The sequence below is a fragment of the Coffea arabica genome, chromosome 7e (genome assembly GCF_036785885.1).
Source record: "Coffea arabica cultivar ET-39 chromosome 7e, Coffea Arabica ET-39 HiFi, whole genome shotgun sequence".
In the NCBI taxonomy this organism is placed as follows: domain Eukaryota; kingdom Viridiplantae; phylum Streptophyta; class Magnoliopsida; order Gentianales; family Rubiaceae; genus Coffea; species Coffea arabica.
The window spans coordinates 9544740-9565266 of record NC_092323.1 but is presented as its reverse complement, the minus strand read 5'-3'; the positions used below and the strand labels follow the sequence as shown (position 1 = coordinate 9565266).

General features: G+C 38.1%; 3 protein-coding genes across 4 annotated transcripts; 1 reads left to right on the top strand and 2 right to left on the bottom strand.

Annotated features, from left to right (window-relative positions):
- Positions 1 to 215: 215 nt before the first annotated feature.
- LOC113702301 (small ribosomal subunit protein eS24z-like) lies at positions 216 to 2850 on the top strand. The gene is made up of 6 exons (XM_027223434.2): positions 216 to 386; positions 489 to 563; positions 682 to 723; positions 1120 to 1290; positions 2265 to 2351; positions 2624 to 2850. The coding sequence occupies exons 2-6, from the start codon at positions 492 to 494 to the stop codon at positions 2663 to 2665; spliced, it is 414 nt and encodes a 137-aa protein (XP_027079235.1). The 5' UTR covers positions 216 to 386; positions 489 to 491; the 3' UTR covers positions 2666 to 2850.
- A 752-nt stretch (positions 2851 to 3602) lies between these two features.
- On the bottom strand, positions 3603 to 14165 carry LOC113702299 (alpha-mannosidase-like). Of its 2 annotated transcripts, none has more exons than XM_027223429.2 (29): positions 13763 to 14165; positions 13571 to 13654; positions 13246 to 13334; positions 12987 to 13161; positions 12765 to 12884; positions 12591 to 12674; positions 12415 to 12486; positions 12183 to 12296; positions 11615 to 11715; positions 11430 to 11523; positions 10907 to 11074; positions 10710 to 10799; positions 10273 to 10338; positions 10138 to 10194; positions 9639 to 9858; positions 9386 to 9519; positions 8465 to 8530; positions 8302 to 8361; positions 8010 to 8081; positions 7743 to 7790; positions 7516 to 7635; positions 6195 to 6260; positions 5512 to 5630; positions 5334 to 5418; positions 4881 to 4991; positions 4699 to 4794; positions 4583 to 4630; positions 4183 to 4251; positions 3603 to 3893 (listed from the first exon to the last, which is right to left on the bottom strand). In XM_027223429.2, exons 1-29 carry the CDS (start codon positions 13985 to 13987, stop codon positions 3705 to 3707), a joined length of 3042 nt encoding a protein of 1013 aa, XP_027079230.1. In that variant the 5' UTR covers positions 13988 to 14165; the 3' UTR covers positions 3603 to 3704. The 2 variants fall into 2 exon arrangements, with proteins under 2 accessions (XP_027079230.1, XP_027079231.1); XM_027223430.2 differs by having other exon boundaries at positions 5518 to 5630; positions 13763 to 14162.
- A 1493-nt stretch (positions 14166 to 15658) lies between these two features.
- LOC113699965 (26S proteasome non-ATPase regulatory subunit 4 homolog) lies at positions 15659 to 19863 on the bottom strand. The gene is made up of 11 exons (XM_072059564.1): positions 19622 to 19863; positions 19402 to 19515; positions 19126 to 19231; positions 18612 to 18726; positions 18327 to 18536; positions 17935 to 18238; positions 16966 to 17089; positions 16518 to 16621; positions 16323 to 16391; positions 16016 to 16101; positions 15659 to 15918 (listed from the first exon to the last, which is right to left on the bottom strand). Exons 1-10 carry the CDS (start codon positions 19631 to 19633, stop codon positions 16054 to 16056), a joined length of 1206 nt encoding a protein of 401 aa, XP_071915665.1. The 5' UTR covers positions 19634 to 19863; the 3' UTR covers positions 15659 to 15918; positions 16016 to 16053.
- Positions 19864 to 20527: the final 664 nt, after the last annotated feature.

Here is a 20527-nt window from a genome sequence, read left to right as displayed (position 1 = left end):
GATACCAATGTGTATGATTTGAGATTACAGGAGGTTTTTTTGTAGAATAGTTATATCACAAGGGGTTTTTTGTTTTTGCCCATTAAAAAAAGCCCATCATCTGAGATTAAAATCGCAAGACCAAAAGAAAAGTTAACCAAGCCGTATTTAAAACCAAGAAAGGTGGGCCAAGATATAACTCTTGGACTTTTGTCCGATAACAAAGTTTGTATGTCTGGCCCATGATACGTCCATTGGGCAACAATCTAAAAACTTGTAAACCCTACTTCTAGCACTTTTCTCTGCAAACTTCAAACTGAGAGAGAAGAAAGAGCAACCTCGGCGAGAGCAGCAGAATCGGCAGGTGAGGGGCGTTGCGGCGGCCGACGGCATCGAAGGAGACAATTGTATCGACCTTCTCTCCAAACAACTCCTCATGATCTGCCTTTTGCTTTCTTTGAGCTATTAACTAACTTTTTCAGTGGTGGGTGGATGATTATTTTACACAGAAAATGGCGGACAAGGCGGTGACTATTCGAACCAGGAAGTTTATGACTAATCGGCTTCTCTCCAGGAAGCAATTCGTGAGTCTTTCAATTGTTATTTTGACTTTCAAATCTTTTCCTTTTTCACCAAAAAAAAAGAAGGGAAATAAGGTATTTTTACTCATTTCTATTGTGCTTGTTCCCTTTGGTGGTGCAGGTGATCGATGTTCTGCATCCAGGGCGACCTAATGTTTCCAAGGTTGAAACTCCTTTCACACTTAATATATTGTATTAACTTATAGAATAGTTAATTCTTTGAAGTGTTAGCTAGTTTGTTGTCAGCTCATATTTATTTTTGTGCACACACACACAATGGATGGGTTAGACGGGCATTTCGTTGAGTTCCGATTTGCTTTCTTCACTGCATAGATATCTTGTGAATTGGAAAAATTCATCGGATAGTATTGTTGTTGGGATTTGGAAATAAGAGGTTTTGTTTTCTCTGGTATATTACTTTACTACTGCAATTTACTAAATTTACTATGGTGACGTGCCTTGAGGTACTTGTGATAAACATAGAGTGTTGAGCTGAGTTGGGTTACTGGTTTTAGTTGTTGCTTTTTTTTTTTATTTCTAATTTTTACTTTTCTTAAAGGCTGAGTTGAAGGAGAAATTGGCAAGGATGTATGAGGTCAAGGACCCGAATGCCATTTTTGTCTTCAAATTCAGGACGCACTTTGGGGGAGGCAAGTCAACTGGGTTTGGATTGATTTATGATTCTGTTGAGAATGCGAAGAAATTTGAACCCAAGTACCGGCTTATCAGGGTAAATTCATTTTTCTCTGTTAGTTGCAAAGTTCATGTCAACTTGGTAATATTTGATGAAGGTGATAGGCCACGATATGCTTCTATTCATTAATGTTGTTGTAGTCAGGCAAAGTATAATGCTTTTTTGGCACTCCACTTTTGTGCCATCTCAAAATTGTTCTTTGACTTTGTAAAGGACTATGGTTGTTTGGAACTAATGTATGACAAGCTTCATTGCTGCACATAATTGGTCACTCAAAAAAAAACTAATTTTTAATGCGCATAACCACCATTCTTTCTGTGATGTAAAAACCAAGGCTTTCAATATCTGATGGTCCAATTGGATGAATGAATCAATCTGAAGATTTAACTGAATAGACGGCCTTAGCTATCAGTTAGAAATTATTATTTTATTTCTTCTTGTGGGATTTTTGCTATGTCTATTACATATAAATTAGGTAATGTTTGAGAATATTTTGAGAGATTGATATTGGATGGATCACTGATGCGACAAACTATCTGTAATCTTTAGGAGTAGATCTTTGGCAGTTGCTCACTGTTCCTTGTTCGCTATTGTGGTTTTAATTTCATTGTTCTTTCTTATAATGATTTGATCAAGTAAAATTGGTCTCACTTAATACACATGTAAGAGTATTTGAAAAGAAAGCACTAAGAAAACAGATTATATGATTCAAATCCTTGTTCATTTCCATTTCTCTCATTATGGAAAATGTGGAGATGGTGTATGTGTGCTTGAAACCATTTTTTAAAATAAATGTGACACCGGGGGAGGGGTTATTTTTTATGCATTTCTGCTAGTATTCATTTCAATTTTCCATAGAATGTGTATGGAATATGACTCAATGGTGCATATGCAAATTCTCTATTTGGAAATTGTGTAGTTTAGTCATGGGCCTTGTGCGATTGGGTATCTGATGGATAGAATAGTTTATATGTAAATACAAGGTTTTAATTTTTGAATGTTTGATGTAGAATGGCCTGGATACAAAGGTGGAGAAATCTAGGAAGCAGCTCAAAGAAAGGAAGAACAGAACCAAAAAGATCCGTGGTGTAAAGAAGGTAAATTAGTTGTATTTCATAGTCCAGGGGCCTGGTTGAAATTGTGGTGCATGGCTGTATGCAGCCAGGCCCAAGCAGATTCTTTTTGTCATCTTAGATTTGTTGTTTTCCACGAACAAAAAGCTCGATAGAAGTGGGAATGGTGCTCCTCCACCTGCCCCCCCTCTCCCCTATTCTCTTTTCCATTAGCGTTTGCTGTGGTCGTTTTTAACTTTTTTCCTTCCACATTTCTTCTAATTGGATTGACAATGTTCTTACAACCTGCTTTGCAGACAAAGGCTGGTGACGCTGCCAAAGGTGGAAAGAAGAAATAAATTTCTTAGGAGTTTTAGGGATTCCTGAGTTGCTGAAAGTGGTGATGTTTTTGCAGCAACCTTGTTTTGTCATTTGTAACCTTTAGATTTAATTTTTCTGCTTCTTTGCGCTTTCACTCCCAGGCAATGACATTCACATGTTTAAATCCTGATCTCAATCTATATCCAGTTTTGACTTTAGGAAAGTACTAAGATGCTCTGTTCAAATGTGCTTCTCTCTATCTAGATGTTTCTATGCATTTTAAGGCTCAAAATCATTCTAGTGAATGCTCTGTCATGTCGTTTTTGTCTTCTGGAATGAGTAGGAATTGAACCCGGAACATGATCAATGTTCAATATGCTGCAAGATCCCTGTAAGGCAAAGCCTTAATTTTTTCAAGAGACCTGAAGAGTAGGTAAATGCTGAGTCTCTCGTAATTTGTTTACATGTGGCTGATTCTATGGTCCCTTCTGTTGTGTGCTTGCATCTTTTCAAGGGAAGTAATTGTTTTGGTTTGTATGAGAATTTCATTGATTTGGTCTTGTCACCTGTGAGCATTGCTTGAAGATGTCAGATAACATGACTTGGCAAAGTCTCGTCCCTGGAAAATCTCCCGAAGATTTGTCAGGCATGTTCAAAGACGAATTAATGGTGCTCATGTATACTGACACTGATAAACGCTCCCATCTTAAAAAAAGGGGGGAGTTCCTGTTGATATCTGGTAGTGTTAATTACTGGCCTTTATCATCTTAAAACTGTAGCCTAGATCTATCTTAAGAGGTACAACCATCCAGGGCCAGATTAGCCGTGAGTTTTCCATATGTTAGGGAATTTCACCCGTATGCTGTGGGTGTTCACCCGGAAAAGGTTGTGTTCTATACCAAAATGTCATAATCCATCAAACTCGCTTAATGCTTTTTTCGAACTTCGGCTTATATATGATCGGTGTAGAATTAATTATCAGGAATGTTTCTTTTAATCATTGTCTTTAAGAACTTTTAAGTATTACACCGTATTCCAGAAAAGAAAAGCTATACTGGAAAATGGATGATAAGCTTCTCAAAATTTCAAGAGGAAAGTACGAATCTCCATGGGGCCAAGATGAACAACGGGTGCTCTGACGTTTACAGGGCCACCCCTAATTGGTGCAGGATCTTTCGCGTTCTCACCTTCAACTTTCCAAGTCATTCTTTTCATCTTGGATTTCTCTTGGTTAGCTGACAAGCTCATTTCTACTATTGATTTCATCTGCATTTTGTGGAAAATAATTTACTCAAACTCGAGAGAGCAGACTCTTCAATATGAATTTTATTCACAAGAAGCATAGTAGATAAGGTTATTGGCACGACGAAAACTGGCCATACTCTTCCCCGATGGCTGTTTACATAGTAATCTTTAATCTATCTGTGCAAATCAGTACCTATAACCTGTAGCCTAAGTTATGTGCATAAATCAGCAGAAAAAGTGCAATCTTATACTATGGCTATGGTATGGATGAAACGCTGAAGAAGATGAAATGAGGCTTCTTGTTACGTACCGTTTTCCCACCAAACAACTTCTTCAGATCGACAGCGGCTAACGTTGAGAGTACTGTATCCTCACCAGCCTGATCATCATAAGAATCTCTTAAACAAGTTGGTATGTTCATCAATTGACTATGCATCTGAATTATCTATCTTTTAGAAACAAGGTGGAATCGTCTTAAATGCCCCAGTACTTCTGCCATTTAATCATATTATTCTTCTCGTTGGTTGGGAAAGTTTTAGTTTCATTATCTCAATTACCAGCGTCCAATGCCCAGCTACTCATCAACCTAAGCATAAGTTGCAATCCTCTGCAAATGGCAATCCACTAAGCCACCCGTCCTTCATTTCTTACTTGAATTTGAAAGGGAGGAAAAAGAAAGAAAGAGGAAGCACCATGGTGGTGGAAAATACCTCATAGAGATGTGCCAAACGGAGAAGCACGCTTCCATCATTTAACTCCTGCAAACCTAACGTGAGTACTAGATAAAACATCAGGCAACATGTGGAGGGGTTTCGTAAGCAATTACCTGCAGGGTAATTAATGCCACATTAGGGGGCAAATTATAATTTGTGTCCATAATGGTTGCCTTTGTCAAGTGGGAAGATTTCCAATCACCTGATTTCTGAAACATAGCTTTAAGATTAGCACAGGATTACAATTCAGAAGACTCTGGTCACTTTTTATGATGGCAACAAGGATTCTTGTTACCTCATGTGTGAATGCTAGAAGGAGAGGTGAGTAGATTTCTTGGCTGGTTCTTCGGCGCCAGCGAGCTCCAGCACCTAGCTGATTGATGCTTGCATAATAATTTCCTCGAACCTGATTATAATTTAATTTATATCAAATGGCCAGTTTCATCTCCCAGAAGATACAAAGGCAAGAAAATGTCAAAACTTTTTTGGTGTATTCCAACTTGACAGTTTCAAGAGTTTCCTAGTTATACTAAGATATCCCAAATCTGTGGAGCACAGAATGGAAACTAAGACTAGGATTTGCATCCTCGAATTTACCAAATAGTGCTACGATGTTGACTACATTTGCGATTTTAGCTGCTGGATTATCAAGAACCTGATCTTTCCACATCTAGAATTTGCATCTCAAGTCTATGACACCATACAATCAGGAAATTAAACAAATCCGAATGGTCAAGAAACTCCATACCGTGAGTCCTTGACATAATGTTCCAACACATACTTCTTCATCAAGTGCTTCGTTCACTCCACGACCATCATCGTCAATTAGGCGTCTGGAAAATGATATAGGCATATGCCCACATTAAAGCATTCAATCATGAGATCAGTCAGCACAATGTCAGAAATATGTAGCTTAGAGACGCTACTTGAACCTGTGGAGCATGATTTCTATTTGTCCATCTTTAATGCTGGATCCTCCGCAGGCACGATCAACCAAAACAGAGAATTCAGAGCTGTTATCCACTATGAAGATTCCGCTATTAAGCTGAAAATTAGACATAAAAGCTGTATTAGTAAATGGAGATTTAGTCATCAAAATAAGAAAATCACAGCATATATTCTTTAAAATGGTCGAAAAACTGGAGAATATTAAACTTCATATCATCCCAATTTCTAGCTCATTATATCTGCCCAGCCCAAAAGATTAAAAGGGTGAAATGGGACAAATATTTGACAAGCCTTTTGTATGATTCTATCTGGAGTCATATATTGTCTGATTCCCATCATACATATCAATATGAGACAGTACAATCTACTAAAGACGCGATTTTAGTACATTTTCAAGTTACGTACTTTCTTAGGCTTTGACTAAAAAAGCCAAGAAATGAAGCCTATCATGTATGTAATAGCACTACACAACAAAGGATACACATAAAGATAGAACCATTTATAAGACATCAATTTATTACAGCTAATCCAGGACAGACAGAGCTGTGAGCTCAATTTTCATCTTTGACACCCTTTCCTGTAACTGGTTAGTAGTTAACTAGATAAAGGTTTCAAGTTCAGTAAACATCAGTTTTCAAGTATATAAGATTCAGAACTTAACTGGATAATAGTTCCCTGCTACTGGTTGTGTAACGTGAAGAGGCCAGTCAGGTCTAAAATCTCGGACCTGAGAACCAACATAATGCAAAGCAAATTATTAATAAATTAACCAGAAAGTGTGAAGTAAAAGACTGGAAATATCAGATGGATATCACATAACAAGTCTATGAACTTTAAGCACTGATATCTCAGGCTCTATAATTTTCTTAGAAGGAGCTAGTCGACATTATATTAACGAAAGTAAAATCTTGATTATGTCTCCTGGAAGCCAGACAAACTAGGCTAGCCAAGACAGTTAATAATCAACTAAAAGTACTAACGGCTCAGCCAGGAAGAGCTCAAGAATAACAATGGAACCCTGCATATTGGGATTGTACGAACAGGAACTAGTGTCCATTCCTGAGCGTGATTACCCGGAAATTGCAATAGTACTTTCCGGTGGACATATTGGTTCCTGTGCCAGTAGCATATCATTTGTATGACAAAGTCAAAGTAGCATTGCCCATACCATTGTTGCTACTACGACAATACAGGTTTTAACATTCTAAGACAGTAGTACCATTTGGCTGTTGACAGTTCATCTCAAATTTAAGACAGAATAACAGAGGTTTTTGTTAACTATGATAAAGTAGACTACAACAAACTTCCACCTCAATGTAATCGATATCTGAGCTAATGTTTTTTCCAGTTAAGCTTCAAGGCATTTGCTCAAGTTGTACAGTGAGGCCTTGAATTTTGCTAATTTGACAATTTTAAATGAATTGGTTTATAGATGGCCCGTAAAGTGTATAGATCTGTTAGAAGCAGCTTTCCAGTGGAAGATTTAGGTCTCATTTGGATTGCTATTTTTTTGAGTTTTTGTAGAAAAATATACTACAGTGATTTGATGTATATAAGATAAAAAGATAATTGAGACGTGTGATCACAATAAACATAAAAATTTTTCTTTGAAAAATTGCAATCCAATGTGAACTTTAAGCTGCTACTAACTTATCAACTGCCTAAACTTAGAGCCTATGGTTCCAGATGAACCCAAAAGAACTTTATCTCTGAAACTGATCTTCATGTAAGTAAGACATATTTGGAGACTTTCAACAGTGGTGGCATTAAAGCGAAAATTTTCTCTTGACAAAAGCAAACCAGTGTACTTTTTCAGTGAAGGAAATTTCACAGTACAGAAAATTAAGACTGCCATTTGTGCTGTTGACCCAAAAATCCTGATACATGTGACCAAGTAAGCAGATGGAAGCAAATCAGGGAAACTTTATAATAAAGATAAGCGATTTTCTGGTGTTCTCTGTAAAGAGTTGCATGACAATTACCCGTTTCAGAAAGTCTCTTCCATTGGAATCAGTATAGAACACTTTGTTTGTGGCCATATTAGCAGTCAATCGAGTAATGACCTCCTTCCCGATACCATCATCTGTGGGGATATCACCAATCTTCAATGAAAAGAATACCATATAAGTTCATAATTGATTAAAAGTGAGGTCCATTTGGTACATTGGTTTCGGTAATAAGAGACAACAAGCAAATATTATTGACTTACAGTAAACTCAAATTCTGCATGCTCTTTTTCCTTGTACACTCTAACGACCTGAGATTTGAAAGTAAGACAGAACTTCATTGAATGCAAAAATTTGCATGACTTGAGTGAAGAAAGACAAAAAAATGTGTCTAATACAGGTGCTGTTTCCCTGAAAAGCATAGACCAAACTATGAAAGTCTAGTAACTATCTGGGTGTGTGACCAATTGCATTTTAGGAAGCCCCCATATTTCTAATTCCACAAACACAAAGTCATCGAAGATCAAAACCTGGTGGATCCATGAACTGAATTCCTGGTGAACCTCATCAAATAGTGGTCCACGTATAACCTTCAAGGAAACCTGTACGTTATATCAAAAGTTTTGGAGCTAGTTAGTGGATAGAGTAGATAAGCTACTAGAATTTGGCATTTCAAACCAGCATCCAATGATCTCTGCTAAGAAACAAAATATTTCTCATTTTTCAGTGTTGTCAGGAAACAAGAAATGTGTGTGAATTTATGCATTTTTCAAGTCAATCGTAAAATGAGCATCTTCTGTTGGGTTAAATTTCTTCACTCACCAATCTTGAGACAATTCTTGGAGGAGAACCATCCGGGCGGAAAATATAAGCACCAGAGGGCTAATAAGATATTAGACATGGAAATCAATAATTAATTCATCGGTTCAAAAGTAGAATTGCAATTGTACAGTTGATTTTAGTCGAATTACACAGAAGTCGATACCTGGCCATCAGTGTCTCCTGCGCTTGAGCCATACCACAGATAGCTTTGTTGTACAGGTATATCCACCTGATGAAATTACATAGATTGATTGGAAATGATGAGATATCCCGGAGCATCAGTCAAAACAGACAGCAGAAAAGAAAGGCTGGTTGCATCCTCATAAAATTGTCTTTGCAGCATGTCAGAGATTAACAGTTATCAGGTTTCCTCAACAGAATGACATCATAAGATGCCAATTTGTTGACTGTTGCGAACTAGGTCCTTCCATTGGTCATGGTGAAATTGGCACCATATATGAAAATTTCCATGATTCCATCCTGATGTGCTAATACAAAAGTTATTGACATTTAATTACTGCCCAATTTCATGCTAAGGTCTTAGGGGACTGGCTTTTGTAGTTGAACATCTCTTCCCGAATTATTGGCCTTGATCGTTATGACGAAATTTCTGTCCTAAGGAAAGAAGTGTAAAACTCCTAGCATTGACATATACCGATGGACAAGACAAGACCTAATTTTCCCTTTCCTCCCGGCAACCCACAAGAACAGATAACAGAAACGAGAACAAACCGAGACCATGTCAAAACATAAAAGAGAACAACTTTGAAAGGACTAATTCAAATAATGTCAAAGTTGGCGCACCCATGGCGAGGGCTAGGGCCTTCCTACCACAGCTGAGGCCGAAAAGCAAGACAGTCAGCTTCAAATCCATTTCCTTATCTCAAGCAATACGTGGTCGAGACGTATTTGGCTCGAAAATATAGGACAATGCAAGAGCAATTTTCATAGTACTCGAAAGTTGAAACTTTGATTTCTATATGGAAATCAGAATAACGTGCAAAAAAATTAGCAAACTAATATTTGCTGAGGCAGCACATTTCACTTTGATAAGTGTTGAACATTTTCAAGACATAGGACGTACCCCAGTTTTAGAATTGAACATGCGCACAAGTTGTCCAGATGTTGATGAAAAGGACAGTTTCAAGTCTCCAGGCCCAACAACAATGGTCTCATTCCGTGGAATGTCTGCCAAGGAGACATGTGCGCTGCTGCTTCCTGAACATTTATGGCAGGAGTATACAAATGGAATTGCAGGTAAGTTTTCTACAAAAAATAAATGTATTAATGATATTGATAGCTTACAGGATGTAGCAAAGAAACTTTCGGAGATGTACCTTTTTGGGATGCTTTAGAGATGAAGTAAGTATTCCAACCAAGCGGTGGCACAGATACTTGGAAGAAAAGCCAATATTTTGGAACTTGTGTAGGTGAAATTCCTATATATGCCTTAACATAGAAGTTTCTGAGACTGCCTGTAACATTATCCAACTCCACATATTGCACCTCAACCTTATTGCCTGTTGAATCTTGAACTACCAGGTTAGGGTCATTAACCTGTTGAAAGAGTTGATCTTAGTTTCAGCGCAACGTAAAGCTAAAAGTATACACATAAACCACTTCTCTACAAATGCCAAAAAGGAAAGCCAGCACATAATCTGAATATAGAGTTCTCTACAGCTGCATCCAAAATGGTTGACAAAAGAGCAAATATTTCAGTGTTTAGCCTTTACCAATCTTCATGTTTAGGTGGTAGGAGTACATTTCGTTCACGTTATACCAAAACTGAAATTCGATATTTTCTACCTAATTAATGCTGTGAATAGTAGTGCTTACCGGAATCTTGATGATGTCAGTACGATTCCATCCAACTGGATTATATACTACAACAACCTGACAGTTTAAAGTCATAACCTGTTACTTTTGAAGCACACGTTAAAAATACGGTTTGCAATAGGAAGGGAGCATTACCAAACTCTTCCCTGCAGGAATATCTTCCTCAGTTGGTGGACAGTAACTTAGATTGAGCAATTGACACTGTTAGCAAATCAATGAAAAGATGGTGTTACATCTGGATTTCACAAATTAATAATAGTCTAGTGCATCTATTCAGCCAAAATACTTCTCGCCCCTGTTGGAGAAGTAAATTGAGAATTAGCAGAGCAAGACAACGGTGCAAAATCAGATTTATTTGGCATTTTGTGATTTTGAGGAACTTGCTAGTGGTCAAAGTATCTGTAAGCAAACTTTGAAATCTTAAAACGGCCAAAAGAGTGGCACTCTTACAGCTAAATTAATAAGGAAAACAAATTTTAAAACCCCAGAACTGAAGTAGAACGGCAGTACTTGGTAGTTTATATGGGCTTAGTACGTGGAAAGAAATGTTTCTTCTGAAGATTGATAATCACCTGGCTGAAAGCCAATCCAGGTGCACTGCATTGGCCTTTAGATTTTGTTGTAATTAGGCATGACAAAGCTGAATTCACAACATTTTCAGCCTGTGAAATTTTAGAACATGGGATTGTAAGTAAAATAAGAGAGAGAGAAAAAAAAAAGAAAAGAAAGCACGGCGAAGTAAATATTCTAGTAGCATAAATAGCCTCACCTCAGAAGCGCCAATTGCCAAGCGTTTTGCATAGTCATCTGTTGTATGCTGTTTAGCAGTGCCACTTACAGCATCATGGTGCTGGGCGATTCCTAAAGCATCTCCTAAACTGTAAGTGTTGGGACCCTTTGATCTCCAACCTATCAAGAATTCTAGTTGGCGAGCTGCCTGTCATCGCAAGATCATATTCACATCAATGACATGTAAAAACAACTTAATCATAGAAAGAAAACATGAGGACCATTAAATCTGCTGCATAGCACTTAATGCTGTCGTAGTTTAATAATAGCTTATTAACATGCTTCTCTATGAATTACCCCGAAAAAGCGCTCTTTCTTAAATTGATATGTAAAACTAAACTTAATGCTGTTGATTATAAAGAAAGAATCAGTTTGGGATTTCCACATCTAGAATTATTCCTTTGGTAGATTTAACTTTATGCAGAAGGTGAAGCATCAGGAGAGTAGTCTGCCTATTATTTTAATTGTTCATTATCAAGATATTTACACTCTAAAGTTTTTACCAGATAATATGCACTCAGCGTGCGGACGTATCTTTTAAAGGCAGGGCGGCTTGTAAAGTAACCAGTCCAATAAGCATTCGCACTGTCTGCATATCTACAAAGAATTGACAGACAAAAATCTGCATCACTTAGTTAGACTACTTGGATTGTACAACATGCCAGTGAAAGAATCAGGAGGTGCATACGGGAAGTAGTCAGCAGTTTTCAGAGGCCAGGTTTCATTCGCTGCATGTTTTGCATCAGTATAAATAGATGGGGTAGAATACAATGCATTCACTCGACCATCCTGCAAAATGTTCTTCATGGTTAAAAGAGTAATATTTTCAGTACAAACAAGTAATGCAGCCAAGGCTATGGTCTCTTAGCTTCTTAGGAAACTAGATCAATGAGATTAAATCAACATCAGCATGACATCCCTGGGTCCCTACAATTTTAAGTTTCGCATCCCAACCAACTATAATAGCCAAAAGCTGCTTCATGAGCATCTTCATGTAGAAAACGTGTGGGAGCTTGCCAATCACATTGATACTTTTGTGTAAAGATTTTGTTTTCAGGCACCATGGGAAACCGGAAACCAAGCTATTGAACCAAGTACATCCAAAAGCTCAATGGCTCTCATCTTTGAGCAAGTAGTTTGTTGGAGTTTCTTAGTTACATCTTTGAACAGATTTCACCTTAACAGCCAAACAAATGGAGAAACAAATAATATTTTTCATTACAGATGTACTTTGTTCAAAAAAATTAAATTTTTACCTTGTTGACATAGTGAATTAATTTATCCATCTGCTTGAACCAAGACTCAGCATACTGATATTGGAAATCATCACCCATTGTCCACATAACATGATTTGTACGTGTCACATTTGCCTGTGAAACATGAAAAGTTATAGCATCATCCACGTTATGCAAAGACCCTTCTTGATTCATGCATAACTGCTCTGGAAGGTTTAGAATCTATCAGGACAGGAAATCCAGAGGAGTTTACCTGAGCCATTGCAGCACTTACAAAATCAGCAACTCGTCGCTCAACATTGAAGTCAAACAGTAGTGGGTTATCCTACAATTTAGCAAGTGCAGAAAGGTGATCACCCTGAAACTTATAAGAAGAAAGGACGTAAGATCATATAAGTAGATAAATCATTTTTTGCATAACAAGAAAACCTGGACAGGAACGAAGTCATCATCCACTTCGAAGTGAAAGCCATCTGGTGGACTATAATGAACTGGAAAGGCATTTGCAAAAATCTGCGCAGGGTCCAGATATCAAGATAGCAGAGTTAGCTATAAGATTTAGAAGCAGGAGCACCAGTGATACTAGATGTGACATCCTCTTACTTGAGACGAGGAACCAAATGTTCTAGATCCATGCCAGATAACTTCAAGAGCTTTATCAACTTTGCGTTTTGCCCTATCTTGGTAATCAATTCGTGCGAAGTGAACAGAATCGAATCCTAGCTAAAAGGACAAAAGTGTTGACAGAATGAAAAATAGAGAAAATTTTTATGACTGCTAAGTAAGTCATTCATAATTGTGTTAACAACCAATGACTTTATACACCTCAGCTCCAAGTAGGTAAGCCTCCACTGCAGAGTGTCCAAAAGGATCGATCTGCCATCCAGCTCGAGGAGTTTTATTGAATTGGCTCTTTATCAGCTGGTGGCCTAGAGTTGTTTGGTCAATCATGTCTATGTAATGAGTGGCTGCTTCATCATGCATGCACCAGCCGCCATTTCTGCACCAGAGATTCAATCAAGTATAATTTTTGAAACTGCACAGAAGAGGCAAATTAAATCCAGGATAGAACCAAGAAGCATACATGAATTCCAACTGCCCGGAATCCACAAGCCGTCTTACTTGTTGCTTAATTTCTGAACTCTGGGTTTCCCACCATCTACTGAAGAAAGCCTATTCTAGCAGTTTCACCATTGCAAGTTTAAAAAGCCAACATAGATCACATTCTAGTAAATTCTTAAAAACATCTGGAAATCCGTTTTTCCTTAATACGTACAACAATCAGGTCGCATTTAAGTACTAGTTTAAAGATTCATCACAATGGAATTCAATCTCAAGATCTCACACGGTAACATTTCAAGATTAGCCGGAAAAGTTACATGACTAGTATCATCGCGTCTGATGCTTACCATCTCAACATAGACAAATTTCCGGTTTGGGTCGCGGCCCAACGACGTAATGACTGAATCAAGTACATTTTCCACACACGCACCCTGCATAACCAATTGCCAGAACAGAGAGCTCAAATATCCCTAAAGTAACCAGTCCACTTTAATTGCATCATGCATATCATTGATACACATAATCCAGAACACAAGTACCTGAATACTGTTGTTTGATCCAACATAGTACTGATCAACTGTCTTCAACCATCCCACATCATCATGCGAGTGGGGAACTAAATGCACATTCAGTTTGCCTCCAACAATGCCGCCTCCAGTATTATACTTGATATATCCACTACCACCAACTCTTCCATGTAAATAAAGAAGGGACGCCAGACATAGCAAGGTCGACACTGATGCAGCTAAGTTTCCCATTTCCATCCGTCAGAAAACGCTTCTTGTTTTCTCGACGAAGGTAGGTTGTTCATATATTAAGGACTTAGAGTCCATGATTAGGAAAGGTAACGGGACGGCCGGGGTGAAACTTGCCACAGACACGAGTAAAGGACAAATGGGGGCATTATTGAACTTTTCTTAAGCGGCTAAAGAGGTGCATCCGTGCAATAATAATGCCTGGCTCTGTGCCATATGGGTGGAATATTCATTAAATTATGGAATTGAGAGTTAGTTGAAGATTTTTTAGTAGTAGTAGGACAAGAAAAGAAATTGAGTGCGCGGGGGACTTGGTGATGGGTACTTTTTTGCATTGGAAAGAGTCTGCCGCCATGCATGGATGGGCGGCATTTGCTCGTTCTGAGTCTCGTGACGTATGCTGAAAATGTTCCTGAATGGAGACAAATGGAGAGGATAAGATTTGCATTGCTAAAACAACTTTTGTTGGGTTAATTTTGAAAAGAAATTGGGTTAATTTTGAATATGCAATCTCCAAATTTTCACCAAACTTTTGTTTCAGCTTGGAAGTCTTCGTCAACAGCTGGCTGCTTTGACAAAATCAGCGCAGTCCCACTCAACCTGACTACCTTTGCCGGAACTTCTTTCACTAAGCAATCAACATGGGGATCAGCCGGCTACCTTGCACTTTTTTTTTTTTTGACACAAATCAGCGCAGTCCCACTCTAACTCGCTTCCTTGGCCAGAACTTCTTTCACTAAGCAGTCAACTTGGATTCCACCTAACTAACTCGCAAAAGCTTCATTTAATGCTAGAAATGCATAAACAAAGACTGCTGAACATACAACTTCCATCATGGATGCTGGCTGCACTTGCACTAACTACTTTGATTTGGCTTCCATCAGGAGTGCTGCACAGCACTAACTGATTTGTCATCTTTGAATGTTGATGATGACATAATGGTTTGGAAGTTTGAGGCTGACGTAAACGGAAGAAGAAATGAATTTTCAGTTAATCCGTTTCTCATACCATATTAATAACCCTCTCCTTTCTCCCTTCCTTTTCTTATTGGGCGATCAATTTTACCCAACAATAAAAATCACTTCTTTTCTTCGGTAAATCTTTTCTCAATTTCCGTCCCAGATTTGTGTTCTCAGTCGCTAACAAGGAGGAGTAATAGATCGCATCAGCATGACAAATTGGACCATAATTTCCGTCTTGCATCATCAATTTAGTTAGTCCTTCCTTGGTACAGAAAACCACCTCAGGCTTTGTTGAATGGCTGAGAGAGTACATACACGTTAATTGTGAAAATGCCATGTAAAGTTAGTCAGACAGCTTAACCGCCATTTTTAATTCATTTTCAGGGGTAATGTTACGACAGCACGGTCGGGAGAACCTACTTGGGCGGATATCGACGGTGAAATCAAGGCCGCAGTAATACCTTGCCATTGTTTGTTCGACGTCTCCGAGGAACAGGTTGCCGGCAGAGCGCAGGTAAACCACAAAACTAAGGACATGTAATCATCCTCGACGACAGGGCGTTGTATACGTGAGAGAGATTTTAAATAGCAAATTACAGGCGTCATTTAGTGCATTCGACGCCAACATTGGGAAAGTATGTGAACTTTCAGCTTAACATAGAGTCTCGGAGATGCATCCACTTGTTGGAGTAATAATCCAGCAAAAAGCTGGAAAATATAGCGCGAGAAAACATATTCATTCAGAAGCTACACCAATAATTTAACTGAAAAATGTTCTGAAAGACCAGGGAACCAAAAGAAGAAAATGTTAAAAGTCGATGAGCTAGATCAGTCTAGAGATAACAGCCAATTCCTCATGCATACAAGATCATCATCCTTTCTACATTTCTGTCCAACAAATAACGGAATATCTTCACTATTCTTGAAATCATTTTTGACCACATGCAATGTTTGAGACCCCCTGAAGGACGGATTCTTCTGCAAGTGATGATTTATGGGTTAATCAAAAAGATAATTACAGCAAGATGAACGAACACTCCATGAGGCTCTCCAGAGAGAAGAACTGGTAACTTACAAGAGAAACTAGATAGTGATTAGCAAATTTTTGCATCATTATTTCTTATCCTCCTCTTTTGGTTCCTTGTCTTCATCCTTTTTGTGCTGGAACAAGTAAACAGCAGTCAAACAGAAAGCAATGGACGGACATGTAATACTATCATCAAACATAATAATGGCAGATAAAAGGGCACAAGTCAACCTAGATGGGATGTAAACAAATGGAAAACAAGGGCATGTAAGACTTAATCAGTGTATTTACTGAACTATGATCAGACATTCCTCCATTACATTTCCCTAATCTACAAAAGAGATGATAAACTAACCTCAGACTGATTTTGCATGGACGCAAGCAAATCTTTCACTGATGGATCATTTGGATCAACTCCAGGAAGCTGTTGCAGAAAAGAAACCAAGAGACAACAATAAGAAAATAATGGAATTTTTCTGTTTCATAGTTTCTATCAGACAAGCACTGTAATATGCTGATTCTGCTTTGATGGATGACATCTTAGACTTACTGAAGCTAGGATGGATGACACAAATGACTGGTCAGCCAGTAGCTTGCTCATATCTGCTGGTGATGACTCATCTTTCATGCTGTCCTGCACAGACAACTGAAGGGCTGCAAGGAACACATCCCACATTAGAAAACATACAACAGAGAACATAAATAATCAATTTATTCTGTGCTCCAAATTTGCAGAACTGAAAGCTTCAGAGTGCGAGAGTGGAGGCAAAAAATCAAGGTGTTCATAAATTGTAATAGATTCTCTCTTTCAAATTGGCCTTTCTATCTTAAAAGAATCGCCTTGTCTCATAACAAAGCAACAGAAAAATAAAAAAACAACAAGCCACGTTTCTTATTTGTTTACTCAGACCAATAAACACATCACGTAATTCTGTAGTCCAGCATGTAATGAGCTCATGAAAGTAAATGAAGTTTAGTTTGTGAACATAAGCTCTCACCAAGAGCCAAATCTTGATCATCACCAGCTGCTTCTGGCATGTCAGTGTCCCGTGTAGCAATATTAGAGGAGGAATCATCCATAGACATCGCAAGTGCCTGCTGCAACAAGGCATTCTCATCATCCTGCAAGCAATTTGAGTGCAACTTAAACTGTTAGCTGCACTAACATCTATCTAAAAAACAATTGGCATCATCCAAAGAAAAATCTATTTTCTAATAAAATCCCTCCCAAACCTATTTCCAAAACCAATGTTCTTTCCCGGATCCTCAATCTCATTGTTAAGAACCAAGTTAACCGCAGCACATCAAGAAACTGAAGCAATGTGGATACTCTTAACTTTGAAACAGCAAGAGATAGATGATTTGCTTATTTGATAGAGTCCAAAAGGGTTTAATAGGCTGATCGCTGTGGACAATTAGAATGCTTCTAGCATTTACTGAAGGCGACAAGTTCTTTTGACATGCTACTATTGGCTGTCTAATAAAGAAATTGAATAGTTCAGATCAAGGCAGGGGTGTGCAAATTTGCTAATTTATATTGGCTGTCTAATGAAGAAATTGAATAGTACAGCTCAAGCCAGGGATGTGCAAATTTTCTACACTTCAAAATGAGGACTAGGACTTTAACATCAAAAGAAGGGTGAGCAAAATAAAATCACCCCATCAAAAAGATCCTATAGGTTCAATAATTCAGACAAATAAAATATCCACAATCTGCAATCCTCTCTCTCATATACTATTGGTGTTGAAACATTAGTTAGAGCTGCACAACAACCCATAGCAATGCCAAAGGAAGGTAAATCCATAATAGTCTAAATGAAAGTGCAATTCTTCAAAGAATTCTATGCTGGCATAGCCTACGCTTGCCTGACATTAAAATAGGAGCAACATCAAAGTTATCCTAGACTCACAAGTTATACTAAATTATCAACAAACTCAACAGTTTGAACACAAAAGGCATAGATTACCGTAAGATCAGTTGCCTTATTTTCAGATTCAGAGGTTCCAGCTTTAGCTGTGTCAGTCATATTAACATCTTGGGATGTGGATTGTTCTCCTTTTTCTTGTTTTGCTGCTTCTTCTGCAGCCTTCTTTGCAGCTGCTTCTTGCCTTGCCCTCTCCTCTTCCATTGAAACTCGGAGAGCAAGAGCAAGTTCAGGATCCAGGTTAGGATCAACTCCAAATTCAAAGCCAGCTCCACCAGCTGCAGCTGCAGCTGCTGCAGCCGCAAATCCACTTCCACCCTCTCCATCACCAGTAAAGATCGGAGTACTGTGAAGAAGGAGAAAAGGAAATACAATTGAAGCAACACAAATCTAAAATAAGCCAGAAGTGATAAGATAGTGGTTGCACAACAGACCTTATGAGCACATCAGAAAGAGCACTAGGACCAGGAGGAACATGAACAATATGACTGCTGTCATTGTTGTTGACTGCAGCAACAAGAGCTTCGAGCTTCTCTGTCTTAGCCTCATCTTCTTCACCAAAGTTAACAACATCAAGAGCAACACTATTCTTTTTCAATTTCCTCCCAATCATCTCTAGTACCTTCTTATCAAACTTAACAGGACTGGAAGCAAGGCAAAAATGGGTTATCAGCTAAGAAACAACTTCAACTAAAAAAAGAAGGGCAGAGATAGTCCACCTTCCAGCAAATACAATAATCCTTTGTTGCTGTTTCTTGTTCTGTCGATGCTTCAGAGCCAACTGTGCTACTTGGATACCTGCTGCCAAGTTCATTTCACCACCTATTTCTAGACCTAAATTGATTAAAAATGCAAAAATTCATCAGAAAAAGTGAAACGAAAGAGAGAAAAATCTGACCACGTATCATTATGAGTTATCACACACACTGCATTCACTGATCCCACTCAGGTAATTTATATTCTCAATAAGTTCTGAGAAACCATCTAACGATTCCCCAATAGTTAGAATCCACAAATCCTCTTCAGACCACCTGAAAGTAGCCCCCAGATAATATCTGGTTTTCACTCTTCCAATTTGAAAACTAGAGATAGTTCACCAAATTTGAGTAAGCAGGCGATAAAACTCTTTTGAGTACACAAGTTCCAACGAACTACTGCAGCTAAATTTGGCGATGGCATCATAACGAGACACTTTTCATAAACAAAAATATACACGAGGGTGAAGAAGCAAACCGTGCATGCAAGCTAAGATCTTTCCGAGATCGCTGGTTGGAGTCACCAATACTCGAACCCCTTTGCCCGCCATTGTCAGCACCCCCACTGTATTCTCTGGATTAGACTACAAAAATAACCCCAATCACACAGAACCCTAGAATTAAACCAAAACTAGCACTAAAAAAGTCAGAATTTTTGTTCAATACAAAATTCTTGCAATCCCAAAATATATAACCCTAAACTTTGCTAAATTGAATTAAATAGAAACAGTCCGAAGAACAGTTAAAAAAATACCTGGGTTTTAGCACCACAGATGAGATTAACGGCGTCAGCTTGGGCCTGAAACCGGGAGGGAGAATAATCTCCGTTTCGCATCCATTCGGAGTTGTCGATGCAGATCATTGTTGCCTATTACATAAAAAATAAATAAATAAAATAAAACCCTAAGTGAGCAAGTAACCTATGGCTTGAAAAAAGATTAAAAAAAAAAGAAAGAGAAAGTTAAGGGTTAGACCTCGAGCACCATGGTTGTCGATTGAAGATGAAGATGGAGTGGGTTGAAGAAAGAATCTGATCGGTGTTTTTTTCTCTGTGTCGGGGGGTTTGCTTGCCGGAAGGGCTACTGCCAAAATTAATACTAATGGAGCTGGAAGGAACACTGCCAAATTTTTCTTTTTCTTTTTCTTTTCCTTTTCCTTTTCCTTTTCCTTTTAATTAAAGGCTTTGAGGAATTTTAACGGGGAAGGCGTTGTCCTCGTGGAGTAAGGAAAAGGTTTTCTTGGAATTTTACATCTGTCCTCCTTAAGTAAAAGACTTTAACGCTGGTACGTTGTCGTTTCGAGTCCATCGTTGTGATTTACTATATTGCCATTATTATTTTTTTTCCCCTCTTTTTTTGCTTTTGAGGGTATCCGTAATTGTAATCCTTTCCATAACAGGAAATCACAAAAAAAAAAAAAGTTTAAGTAAAAAATTTCTCCACATTGCAACAAATTAAAATTCATATTATTTCATTCAGCCTGCAAGTAAGTTAGTCTTCTTAAGTTACCATTAATTCAAATTACAATTGATCCAATTGGGAGGGAGAATGCTGATACAAGAACAAATTTATAAGTTCTGAGAATCACGTTCAAAACCTTAAGATCGTGAAACTTATAACTTTGACCATTAAATTAAAATTTCATGAGTTAGATTGTGGTTTAACCACGTGAAATAACAAGAAAATTTATCTTGATGACACAATGAATTAACTAATCCATTTAATTGAACCAAGACTCGGGCATGCTCTATAATTGAAATTATCACCCGCTGCATAATGCGACTTGTTCAATTTCATTTGGTCTCTCCAGAAAGTTATAAGACTTGTGCCAGGCATTCGAAGGTGTTTACCTTTCTCGACATTCAGATTTGATGTTATGGT

Excerpts from the sequence above, each read along its gene's own strand:
- LOC113702301 (XM_027223434.2), top strand. The coding sequence starts at position 492 with ATGGCGGACAAGGCGGTGACTATTCGAACCAGGAAGTTTATGACTAAT. Across the intron at positions 564-681 it reads TTCTCTCCAGGAAGCAATTC|GTGATCGATGTTCTGCATCC; the intron begins GTGAGTCTTTCA and ends TTGGTGGTGCAG. Across the intron at positions 724-1,119 it reads GGCGACCTAATGTTTCCAAG|GCTGAGTTGAAGGAGAAATT; the intron begins GTTGAAACTCCT and ends CTTTTCTTAAAG.
- LOC113702299 (XM_027223429.2), bottom strand. The coding sequence starts at position 13,987 with ATGGAAATGGGAAACTTAGCTGCATCAGTGTCGACCTTGCTATGTCTG. Across the intron at positions 11,075-11,429 it reads CGCTGAGTGCATATTATCTG|GCAGCTCGCCAACTAGAATT; the intron begins GTAAAAACTTTA and ends TTGCGATGACAG. Across the intron at positions 3,894-4,182 it reads AGTTGTTTGGTGGGAAAACG|ATGAAATCAATAGTAGAAAT; the intron begins GTACGTAACAAG and ends CACAAAATGCAG.
- LOC113699965 (XM_072059564.1), bottom strand. Across the intron at positions 18,537-18,611 it reads ATTATTGTATTTGCTGGAAG|TCCTGTTAAGTTTGATAAGA; the intron begins GTGGACTATCTC and ends CCTTGCTTCCAG. Across the intron at positions 18,239-18,326 it reads CTTTCTGATGTGCTCATAAG|TACTCCGATCTTTACTGGTG; the intron begins GTCTGTTGTGCA and ends CCTTCTTCACAG.